This window comes from Lagenorhynchus albirostris, chromosome 18 (assembly GCF_949774975.1).
Source record: "Lagenorhynchus albirostris chromosome 18, mLagAlb1.1, whole genome shotgun sequence".
In the NCBI taxonomy this organism is placed as follows: domain Eukaryota; kingdom Metazoa; phylum Chordata; class Mammalia; order Artiodactyla; family Delphinidae; genus Lagenorhynchus; species Lagenorhynchus albirostris.
Window position 1 is genome coordinate 13980756 of NC_083112.1, and position 12260 is coordinate 13993015.

At 43.9% G+C, this 12260-nt stretch overlaps 2 protein-coding genes across 2 annotated transcripts in view; both read right to left on the reverse strand.

Annotated features, from left to right (window-relative positions):
- STOML3 (stomatin like 3) overlaps positions 1-5789 on the reverse strand; it is a 37177-nt gene extending 31388 nt beyond the window's left edge. Inside the window, exons 1-2 of the mRNA XM_060129024.1 lie at positions 5594-5789; positions 872-1094 (exon numbers count right to left, since the gene is read on the reverse strand). Of these exons, the coding sequence (XP_059985007.1) occupies positions 872-923 (52 nt within the window). The 5' untranslated portion in view covers positions 924-1094; positions 5594-5789. The remainder of the gene's footprint in view (positions 1-871; positions 1095-5593) is intronic.
- Positions 5790-6163: 374 nt separating this feature from the next.
- The window catches only part of PROSER1 (proline and serine rich 1), a 28835-nt gene continuing 22738 nt past the window's right edge, over positions 6164-12260 (reverse strand). The window contains exons 12-14 of the mRNA XM_060128685.1: positions 9221-10868; positions 8297-8447; positions 6164-7745 (exon numbers count right to left, since the gene is read on the reverse strand). Of these exons, the coding sequence (XP_059984668.1) occupies positions 7623-7745; positions 8297-8447; positions 9221-10868 (1922 nt within the window). The 3' untranslated portion in view covers positions 6164-7622. The remainder of the gene's footprint in view (positions 7746-8296; positions 8448-9220; positions 10869-12260) is intronic.

Genomic DNA, 12260 nt, shown 5'->3' on the forward strand with positions numbered 1-12260 from the left:
TATAGAGCACGGGTTAGGACACACACACCCCACCACCACCACCACCATCATCATCACTTTCTGGACCTTCAACAAGTTTATAAACTCTCCAAGACTCAATTTTCTCCACCATAAAATAAGGTTATAAAAAAATCTACCTCAGAATTATTGTAGCATTTAAAAATATAACGTGAGGGCTTCCCTGGTGGCGCAGTGGTTGAGAGTCCGCCTGGCGATGCAGGGGACACGGGTTCGTGCCCCGGTCCGGGAAGATTCCACATGCCGCAGAGCGGCTGGGCCCATGAGCCATGGCCACTGAGCCTGCGCGTCCAGAGCCTGTGCTCCGCAACGGGAGAGGCCACAGCAGTGAGAGGCCCGCGTACCGCAAAAAAAAAAAAAAAATATATATATATATATATAAAAAACATGAGAAAAATGCTTTACAATACAGAAGAGCCATTAACATTCACGGAGGCAGTTGGTAATTACAGGCTAAGTTTTATCTTCTTCAACTTCTCTCCATGTATCAAACATGGTGGACCTCAAACCAACTTTTCTGTTTAATCAAAGCATCATCAGATGATATTTGAAACTGGGTAAATTTTGGCTTGTTCAATATGTCTTTGCTAGTTAATGCAAAAAATATGAATACAAAGATAAACACAAATTCTATCTAACACTTAAGAAAAAGGGCATGTCATAGACTGCTCTTCAAGAAGCAAATAAAACCATGATAAGCAATGAATCCAAAATCCTGGGCTCTAAATGAAATTGAAGCCAATCTCAATAATGTATTAACCTACCTCGTGCTCGCTCGCTCTCTATAACGATACAACTCTCACTTTGCTTAATATACATAAAACAAACTTAAGGCAGGAAAAAAGGAACTTACCCACTAAATTCTCTTTATCCTGTTTCTCTGGGGAGGATGCCCCAGGATCCATCTCATTCTTGAGACGCTTTTATACTTGGCAAATATTCATAGGTTTGGAGCCAGACCTGGGCTCCAGGCAGCACCCAGGTGTGCTTCAGAGAAGGCAGAGCAGAATGAGAGTGAGAGAAGTTCCTCCTCTTCCGTGAGCACCCTGAGGAGTAGGTACCCTGGTGAAGGAAGCCTGTTAACATAAACAAAATGACCTCTTTCATGAGTTCAGGCTGCCATTGTTCATAGAGAGAACTCAAAACTACGTATATGAACTTCTGACTGTGTTGCTTCTTGTAAAACATTACTATGTAGTTTTCTATATAATTTATATTTTATAAAACACTTCTATGCAATGTGTGCAACTTGTTTATCATTATGAACTGTCCGATACACATGGCACGTATCTCCATCCTCATGTTTCAGATGAGAAAATTTCATCCAATGCATTTTACACACTGCAGTGAGTGATTTGTGTGTGCGTGAGTGATCTTTTGAAACTCAAATCTGATCATATCTCCATCCTGCTTAAAATAATCCAATGACTGCCAATTATTAACATGTAAAGATGAGAATCCTAAGTATCCTAAAGGACCTGCTAGTCTGTCTCTCCTTCCCTTTCCAGCCTCACTCACATGATACTCCCCTCACGCACTTAGCAAGAGCCCGATTGGCCTTCTGTCAATCCCACTAACCTATATGTGTCTTCTGTGCCACAGGGCCTTTGCACATTACCATATGCATAATTCTTTGGTTCATGTTTGTTTCTTCCTCTAGACCAGGGGTTGGGTAACTATAGCCTGCTGGGCAAATTTGCTCTACCACCAATTTTTGTAAATAAAACGTTATTGGAACACGGCCACGTCTGTTTGTTTCTATATTGTCTTTGGTCACTTTTGCACTAAACCTACCTATTGAGTAGTTGCTATAGAGACTGTATAGCCTGCAAAACCTAACATATTTACTATCTTTCCCTTTACAGAAAATGTTTGCTGACTCCTACGCTACATTATAACTTCCATGAGGGGAGTGGCTGGCTGGGTCTGTTATTTAACACAGCACCTGCAGCATTTAGAACAATGCAGACACATAACTGTCATCCAACAGTCACTTGCTGAATGCATGAATAAGTAATTTATCAAAGATAACAGCTCACAAATGGCAAAGTTCTTTCTCGAATCCAGATCCCTGGGCTCCTGTCCCAGGAGTCTTTACTTCATCATATTACTCAGAAACAAGGGCAATATTGCACTCATTCCAATACCGAAAGCACCAACCTTCTAATTTTCTAATGTTCATCTTTCTCATATCAATATTCCAAATAATATTTTGTTTGTGGAAACAAAACAACACAAAACAACCTCTGATATTTCCCAGCTTATCTTTTCTAGTCTTTTCTTTTCTCCCAACCATGTAGTTATTTTCTTCTTAGCAACTTCATCTGAAAAAACCTCCCAGATTGTGGGTTACTTTTGCCAACTACTTGATTCATAACTGCCTTCTCCACAAACTCAAATTACGGTAATAACCAGGCAGGGCTGTCATGCACAGTTGGTAATTATAAGCATTAGTATGGAATATCAGAACTTGGGGAAAGGAGGCTGGGGACCAGAAACAGATCAAAACAGACACACATGCATGCACAGAGTCAGAGACTTTCAGCTTTCGAATACTTTCCTCTGCTTTCTCCTCATACGTCCTTGGTTGTGGCTTGATGTGGAAATGATACTACAGGCATAGTGGTTAAGAAGTAGACTCTGGGCTCACGCTGCCTGGATTTAAAGAAATCCTGGCTCTACCATGAACTAGCTGTGTGACACTGGGTAACTTAACCCCTTCATGTTTCATTTTTTTCTTTTCATCTGTAAAATGGGCATGCTGGTGGTCTTTACCAGAGTTGTCTGTGTGACAAATATGTGAAACAGTGCATGTAAAATACTCAGAATAGGGACTTCCCTGGCAGTCCAGTGGTTAAGACTCCACAGTTCTACTGCAGTGGGCACGGATTCAATCCCTGGTTGGGGAGCTAAGATCCCACATGCCACCCGGCACCGCCAAAAAAAAAAAATACTCAGAATAATGACTGGCATTAATACATCATAACTATTATCCCATGAATGGAAGCTGAGCTGTATTTCTCAGGACTCAGCTGTCTTCTTTCTAAAAATGGGAATGCTGGGTTAATTTTCACAATATCGTCTTTTCCCCTTGTTTCAGCTGAGTAGAAGATTGCTTAGTGATTGGATGTGTTCAAACATTTATCACGTCCCTTCTCTCCCTTGTCTAACGCTTCTCCAGTTTGCTGCAAATTTGAAAACTCGAGGTCCGTTCCTGGTTCTGTACTATCAATCCATAGACTCCACTGCTTCCTCCTGGCCTCTGCTTGATCACCATGTCACCTTCACTTTGGGACTAACCTCTAATGGAAAGAGCAACATGAAAACTTCCTGTTTCCATCATTTCTTGAGAATAGATCATAGACAGTCTTTCCCTGGAACAGGAAGCTGCTTTCCCTCCGAAACAGATGACCCTCCAAAGTCATGAAAACAACGTGTTTTGGAAGTGCCGGTTTAGTTAATTTCTAAATCCATTTCCCCTTAATATTGGCTAGATACCACTTACACCAGCACCACCAGTCACTGAGGTGCAAGGTTCAAAACAACAGTAACAATAATTGTTCCCTGGTGGTGGTTGGAAAGTCTCCAGAGCACTTACAACAAACGCATCCCCTTGGAAGATGACTAAACAACTGTTTTTCTTCTTCCTGCAAAATGTTCCAAATATCTCAGCCTAGAAAGCAAGAATGATTTCAACAACTAAGGAACATCTAGGACATGCTGAGTCCCTAGCCAGGAGCCTCAGGAAATGAATGAAACATAAACCCATTTGCAATGTTTCCTCTTCCTTTGCTAATGATATTAAACCATACATGGGCCAGTTAATGGAATTTTCTCCCCTTTGTCAAGGGGGAGTGGGAGGTAGGGATAAATCAGATTGAGAATTGCCAGAATGCACTACTGATGAAGATTTTTCTGTGTGTTTCTAAACCTTCATTCTTTCAGTTCCTCAACTAGGCAAAGTCCTGAAATGAGAACAGCTATTTTTTCTAATTTAAATTTTTTTAATTTTTAAAGGTTACTTTCCATTTACAGTTATTTCAAAATATTGGCAATATTCCCAGAGTAGGACAGCTATGTTTTTAAAAGCCTTAATTCTGTTCCTACTCTTGACAGGCAGGATGCCATCCCCAAAGATGTACATTTTATTTTCCCTGAACGTTCATCTTTGAGCACAAAGGGATCTTGAAACCATCCACTCTAGCCACAGGCCTCTCTCCTTTCTGAAGCTTCTGGTTTCAGGAACACTCTTCCGCCAGATGTACCCACCACCATCTCTTAAGATGCACACATCTGTTCCAGGACTTTTGATGGTCCCTTAGGAAAATGTTCCTTGTTCTTTAAATGATGAAGTTCTCTGATTTCATTAACTTTTCATCAATATACATCATCCATTCTGTCTTATTCATTCTCATTCATCCAATACTTTTTTTTTTTTTTTTTTGCGGTATGCGGGCCTCTCACTGTTGTGGCCTCTCCCGTTGCGGAGCACAGGCTCCGGACGCGCAGGCTCCGCGGCATGTGGGATCCTCCCGGACCAGGGCACGAACCCGTATCCCCTGCATCGGTAGGCGGACTCTCAACCACTGCGCCAGCAGGGAAGCCCAACACTGATGACTTTTAACTCTTACCATAAACTTTATTGGGCATAAATTAAATTTTAAATTGAAATTGAAAACTTATCATAATGCCCCTCCTGAGTACTAGGACCTTGGGGAGATGTTAATTTTGATCATTCTCCCCAACTTACCTGCTGATATTGGCCAATACTTCATCTTTTAGCTGAACCAAATTAGACATTGTTTACTACTATTGTGTCACCTTTAAAAACAACAAAGGCTCATTAAATCTGATGTGGTGTAAAGTCTTTTCTAAAATTCGGTGACAGTAACTATATTTTATAAATGCACAGACTAGACCCATCTAGCAAATCAAGTGGTGAAGCTTAAAATTAAGGTTAATCAATTACATGAATTGACTGTGTTTCCAAATTCTATGAAGACTACAGGCCTTTATGGAAAGAGGCCAGAGAGGTCCACTTCTATTGCCTTTTCATAATGGCAGTCCTCCCTGTCTGCATATTGGAATCTCTGCAGTAACAATACAGTTTACTATCTCTAATCCAACCTGCATGCTGCAGCCTGATGTTTGCAAAGTGCTTTCTAATAAATTTCCAAGCTGTTGACCATAGAGCAAACGCCCTGCCCCTCAGCATGGCTTTCAAGGTCATTGACCATGAGGTCCCTCCCTTGCTTTTTTTTTAGATTCATTCAAACTACAAACCTCATTCAACTCTATCCAGTTGTATGATTATCTTACTTCAATAGTCTGTCACACTTTGTGCCTTTATAAAGTATGTTCATTCTTATTCACCCTTTAAGACTTGAATGTCACTGAGAAATCTTTCTAGATTCCCTCAGGCAGTAAGGTCATCTCCCTCCTATGTATGTTCACAGCACTTGGTAGTACAAGTGGCCTGGTATTGGTGGTAAATGCTTGGTTCAAATTTACCCTTTACTCACTGTGACTTACATCTTGGCTTCTTTATCTGGTTGGTTAGGTTGCTGGTCCTTACCTCATAGGGTGTGAGACACATAAAACCAGGCCCCAGTAATGACTGCAACTGCTCCAAAAATGCTCTCTTCATTTTTCAGTGCTGAATATGTAGAAGATGCCAGGAATACATCTACAAGACGAGCAGGATGTCATTCCTTTGCTATGATGAGAAGGGGCTTATAGAACAGTAGAAATAAACCTTGTAGTAGCAGCACCATAGAAAGATTACTCATTCAGTAACTTTTTTCTAAATGAACGGTCAACATATATAAGCAATGAATGTACAATATACAATATAATCTTTAAAATGTTTTATGAATGTAGACTAAAAAAGAACAAATGACAACTTCTAAGAAATGGCATAAAATTAACTATGAGGTTATATTCTGTGTTCAAAGATAATTAAAGGCATAAATAGTCTGTGTCAAGTGTTGGTTATAAGTTTCACGTGAGATATTATTTAAAGGAATGAGCATCAGTAGTAGATACTGACTTTCAACTAAATTCAGACAAAAATGTTCTATATATTAGCTCCAGCACAAAAACTTAAAACACTTACCCAAGCATTGAATAAAACACGTAAAGTATGTCGTATCCATAAGGTTTATTTTAAAAAATTGTTAAAAACTAACCATACAGGAATATTAATATACTTAAAAAGTTTTTTCCCCAGGTTGAAGGAAAATACATTAGCAACATCTTCTAGACACCATCTTTATAAAAGTAAAACTTCTAGATGATGAAATGTACTACAGTAGATTCTATGGTTTATACTTTTAATCACAGGATTGGAAATCATTCTCCCTACTGCCCTGTCCCCCAAATGCGGCAGCTGTTACACTTAATGACATTCAATCGTGTTATACTAGCACAGAACCTTAAATAGAGTACACACTGCATATTTACTAACAGAGCAAGTCTTTCTATCTGTTGTCACATAATTATTCTAGGTAAGCATGTGATTCTAAGTACAAATAGAAATACTACATCCCATGATTGTAAACATTCACCAAGAGCTTCCAGAGTACAATGAGTAATAGAGGTGGCCCAAGGGTCAGTCAAATGTTCCTCACTCATTTGGATACTGCTGAGATTAAGAAATAAGTTTTGAAGGCAAATTATCACAAGCCTTACTTGTATTTCTGTAAGAAAGTAGTTCTGGATATATATGTTTTTAGTTGAAAACACCTGAAAGTCATTCTAAAGACTATATTAAGCACCATTTTCACTTACCTGAAATACACTGAGTTAAATTCAGCAGTACACATATGATCATTAATGTCAGAAGTTAAAAATAACGGTGGGTCTCAAGTTCCCTTTTGTGGATACACATGGAGTACGGATACTGAGTTCCAGTGATGCTAATAGGAAGCACTCTTGCATACCAAGGGTAGTAACTCCCCCAAGGCCACATGCAACCCGTTAAGTCTGAGGCACGACTATTACTTCTGTCAGTGGATGCTGTACAAGCAGATTTAAGGCTGTATTCGGCTATAAAGAGTTCAACCTCTTTAGTATTCTTCTTACATAGATCATATACATGATTCAAAATTTCATAGGGTGGGAGGTGAAAAGTCCCCAAATACTTTTTTGTTTGTTTTTGCGGTACGCGGACCTCTCACTGTTGTGGCCTCTCCCGTTGCGGAGCACAGGCTCCGGACGCGCAGGCTCAGCAGCCATGGCTCACAGGCCCAGCCGCTCTGCGGCATGTGGGATCTTCCCGGACCGGGGCACGAACCCGTGTCCCCTGCATCGGCAGGCGGACTCTCAACCACTGCGCCACCAGGGAAGCCCCCCAAATACTTTTAAAAATACTATTCTCCATACAATTTATTGTCAGCATATTTACATAGGGGAATGTCCATACTTAAAACCATTTTTAAAAAATGTAACGACGTTTTTTAAGCTCTTATCCCAATTTCCCCAGGATTATCCTCATCCTCATTTCCTGACTTTTGGCCAACTGCACATTTGTGTGTCCAATTGTTCACTGCAGTCCTCAGGCGATTCTGATGTTGCCCTGGAGGAGAATATGCATTTAAATGTATTCACTGCCACCCACTCTGGGACAGGCCTGGTTGCAAAGAAAACGGTGTTCCTGGTGTTGAAGGATAACTAGGAAACCCATCCGGCTGAGCTGGGTAGCTTTCCAGAGCTGAAGCTGAGTGGACCTGATGGAGAGATGAACACACAGGTTAGCAGAGTTCCAAATTCAACCAGGCCTGTACTTGCTTTGGCCTGTCCCACACTACAGATATTTAAACCAGGAAAGAAAGAAAAAACGTTGGGGCAAGGGAAGTCTGTTCAGTCTCCTGAAATTTGTAAGAAACGTTCAAACTTCTTCAGATGTAGAGGTGCATAGAAATGTCTTTAAAATGTTTAATATCCTTTAAAAAAAAATCAGCAGGTTTTCTAGAGAAAATTCGCCTTAATGGTCCATTATTTTAGCTTAAACTGTAGAAGACCAGCTAAAAAGTCTGTAAGCAGGAAAAACAATTCTTACAGATGAAGATACTCTACCACCTTTGTTACCCTTCTGAAGGAAAACAAGAATAATTTGCAGATTCTGGGAGAATTAATCATCAAATCTCCAGATGTTCTGCTAAGAGCCATTTTTTTGGCCAGTGCCGAAATATCACTATTTATCTGTATTGCAAGGTTATCACTACAGAAGCTACGTTACACGTTACCGTTCTATTTCCACCAGGCATTGCCTACTTACCTGCTGTAACAATGCTGACTGTGCGGCTGCATTATGCTGTAATTCCTGCAAGGATGATTGTGAAGGATTCTGGGAAAACCCAGGGATACCAGGGAGGGACAAGAGGCCTGGAAAAACAGAACTGCCTGCAGCTTGAAGTCCAGATGATAAGCTAAAACGATAGAAGAACAGGTCAAAACGCAAATAAGGGGACTTCCCTGGTGGCACAGTGGTTAAGAATCCACCTGCCAATACAGGGGACACGGGTTCAAGCCCTGGTCCAGGATGATCCCACACGCCTCAGAGCAACTAAGCCCGTGAGCAACAGCTGCTGGGCCTGCACTCTAGAGCCCGCGAGCCACAACTACTGAAGCCTGTGCGCCTAGAGCCCGTGCTCCTCAACGAGAGAAGCCACCGCAATGAGAAGCCCGCGCACCGCAAGGAAGAGCAGTCCCTGCTCGCCAGAATTAAAGAAAGCCCGCGTGTAGCAACAAAGACCCAATACAGTCAAATAAATAAATAAATAAATTAAAGAAAAAAATGCAGATAAGACATAAAAGCTAGTGCTTCTATATTTGTCAAATACTATCTTAAAATGTTAAAAAAAAAAATCTGTTCCCTGTTGGAACCATAAAAGTCAGCCACTCACTGATATAAAACTTTCCGTTATAAAGTGTATTATTTTGAATTCAGTGAGTTTATGTTTGCTGTTTTAAAATCAAGATAAATTACCAAATACAAATCCTAAAATTATCTGAGCAGGCATTGTTATTTTATATATTTATCTTAACATAAAACATTTTTCGAGCACCTAAGTGCCGACCCAGAAAAACAGAATTTCGCGCCACCAAACAACTGGATGCCGATTTTCATCTGAATGACTTCAAAACAAGAGCATGAACGAGTTAGGTGAAGGATGCTTTCCCCTCCAGACCATCCACCTACCCGGCTTGCGCAACCAGAGCGGAGTTGAAACTGGAACTAAAGGCGGAGGCGAACCCGGGGAGGACGGGAGCGGGCGACGGGGCGGTGGCGGCGCCGGTGGCCGGCGGCTGCAGCCCCGGGAACGAGGGCAGCGCGGGGGGCGCGCCGGAGACGGAGAAGCCGGGGTAGGAGGGAGCCGAGGCCGGCAGAGGTCCCTGCGCCACGGAGAAGAGTGAGGGCACGGCGGCGGGCAGGCTGAGTGGGAAGGCCGCCGCCGAGGCGGGCGCCGAGGGGCCGGGGGCGCAGGTGGGGGCGGACGAGGCGGGGGCGCCGAGGGGCGGGTGGGCAGCCTGGGCGAAGCCGCTGCTCAGCGAAGTGAAAGGGGGCAAGGCGCTGAAGACAGGGGCGATGGGCGCGGAGGAGCCATGCGCAGGCAGCGGGAGGGAGGGCAGGGGGCTTGAGCCGCTCGGGGTCGCGCTCAGGCCCGGGAGGCCCGGCAGCGCAGGGGCGAGGCAGGACGGTAAACTGACGGGCACCGAAGCCGCCGCGTACGCCCGCCCCAACGCCCCTGGCAGGCCCAGCGCGCCCGGAGCGGGGGTGGGGGGCGGCGGGGGCGCCGGGCCCCTGAAGGCAGAAGGAGTGGGGCTCGCGGGCTCGGTCTTGATCACCACGGGCAGGCTGGTGGCGGCGGGCGTCGACGAACCGGGCGCGTCTGCGTGACTCGCGAGCGGGCCGTGCAGCAGGGTGGCCGAGGAGCCGCAGCCGGCAGGCCCCGAGGAGGCAGCGGCGGCGGGCGCAGGCAGAGCCGGGGGCGTGGAAGCCGCGTTGGCCGCCGGCGAGGGCAGGCCCGGGAACAGGGCCAGTCCCGGCGTGGAGGCCCGCTGCGGGCCGTAGCCCTTGTTAAGGGCGGCCGCCGCAGAGTCGGAGCTCTGGTTAGTGAGGGAGGCGAGGGAAGCCAGCCCACTAGTAACGGCGCAGGGTAACGTGGAAGAGTTGATGAGGTTGGTGTCATTTGATGTCAGAAAGCCTTTTAAAGCAGACAGAAGGGGATTATTTACACCCAGTGGACAGGCAACAGTGGGAGCAGAACCGCAGGCGATTACAGAAGGAGTCGGGTTGGACACACCTTGGGAGGTCGGTGTTAAGGTCAAGGGGAGACCAACAAAAACCGATGCCAGTGAGGAGGAATCGAGGTTGTTGGTAGAAGCGGCAGTAGAGGTGGCGGCAAAGGGGAGGCTAGTGAAAGGGGCAGAAGTAGAAGCAAATGTTTCACTGGAAGCAGGGGTGGCCCGAGGTGTAGATGCGGCCTGAGGTGCTGGGGTAGGGGTGGCAGAAGGACCTGGCAGTGGAACGTGGCCAGAAAAAACAGAAGGAACGGGAGCAGATGTGGTGCTGTGAACAGAAGTCACCGGTGCAGCCAGCAAGGAAAGGGTTCTGATAACTGTTGGATTGGGCGTCGTTGGCTGAGGTGCATGAACAGCTGAGACCTGACCCGGGAGCACAGGAAGGACGGTGTTCAGCAGGTTCATCCCAGGGAGGGCGGCAGTGGCCGATGCCGATGGATGATTTACTGCCTTGACCGGGGAAGCAGCAGGAACAGGAGTTGCCGCAGGTGTCGAAGGGTTAGAGCCACGAGGAGAAAAGAGCTGACTTGCTGGGGCAGAAAACGCTGTGGCGGGAGAAAGAGAGGCAAGATTTTACCATCACGCTGAAATGTCAACTTTTAACTCAAAAGAAATGAATGAAAATTTTTGTAATATTTAACAAATGTCAGAGAAAATCAATGACAGGTATACTAGGCTATTGCAATGTCTACATTGCTAGATTCCATCACCCTGATTTTCACCGGGGAGCCTCAGTTAGATCCAGCTGAGTTCTAGACTCTGCTCAGAATAGCCTTCCAATTCACAGTGAGGAAGCCTTGACAAGTGAGCAAATAAACTTTCCTTTCATAGTTTCCCATTTTTTCTTTAAAAAATTCAAAGAATTTACTTTAATTGTGATTAGCATTGGTGTACTTTTAATTCTCTCAAACCACTTGTCTAGAGTAATAATACAAGTCATTTCCCCTCTTAAGAGCTTTCAGGACATCATTTCATCATTTTTAGAGGCATACAAGGCCATCTAGGATTCAGGCCATCTCTCCAGTATGCCTGGTTGCCACTCTGTGAGTTGAATTTAATATTCCAGATGATCAATCTATCCAGTTTTTCCCCCAGGCATTCTCTCATATTGACTCCTCTACTTAACCTCTAACTTTACTTGGCTGGTCCTAGGAGCTCCTTTAGCAGCAAAGGCCTTGACTAATTCATCTTTAGAGTCTTCACGCCTAGCCCAGTGCATGGCATCTGTGTGTTTAATAAGTGTTTGCTGCACTAGATATATCATGATTACCTCAACTGCAAGTCCTCAAACCCACCCAAAGACTTATTCTCAAGACTTCTAGAGTTTGCTACAATACTTTCATTCTGACAAACTCTACAAATCATACAAGCATTTTGGGGATGATCTGGGTTTCCTCCCTGAATCAGTTTAATGAAAGCGTTGGCCTCTGATGATCTTGCTGGTGCCAAATGGAATGCTATACCGCTATACTCACATCGGAGTCTGTTCAGCTGTAAACAGAGAATATTCCTTTTGCAGGGATAATCAACCGAAAGACATTTTCATGGACTAAGACTTAAATTTTTAAATCTATGCAAAATAAAGACTCTGGACATAAGGAAGCTCACATGGTCAATGAAGTAGTGCACTGTGTTAATCGTGGGTGGAGAAGGGACCATAGGAAAAGAACAGAGGAAACCCACCTCTACATAATTCATTTGTACTAAGTGATGGCCAAAGGGTGCCGCCTTGGGCTCAACAAATTTTACAGCTGTTTTAGAAAATAAATATGATAGGAGAATTGACAAATAGTAATATATAAATATATAAACGTCAAACTCAAAAGATCTGTAGTTCATACCACAGTCATGTCATAAGCAGTTAATTTAGTATCAAGGAAGATAGCTATCAATTTAAATTTAGAGTATATATGAAAATGGACTTGTATCTTTGTTTG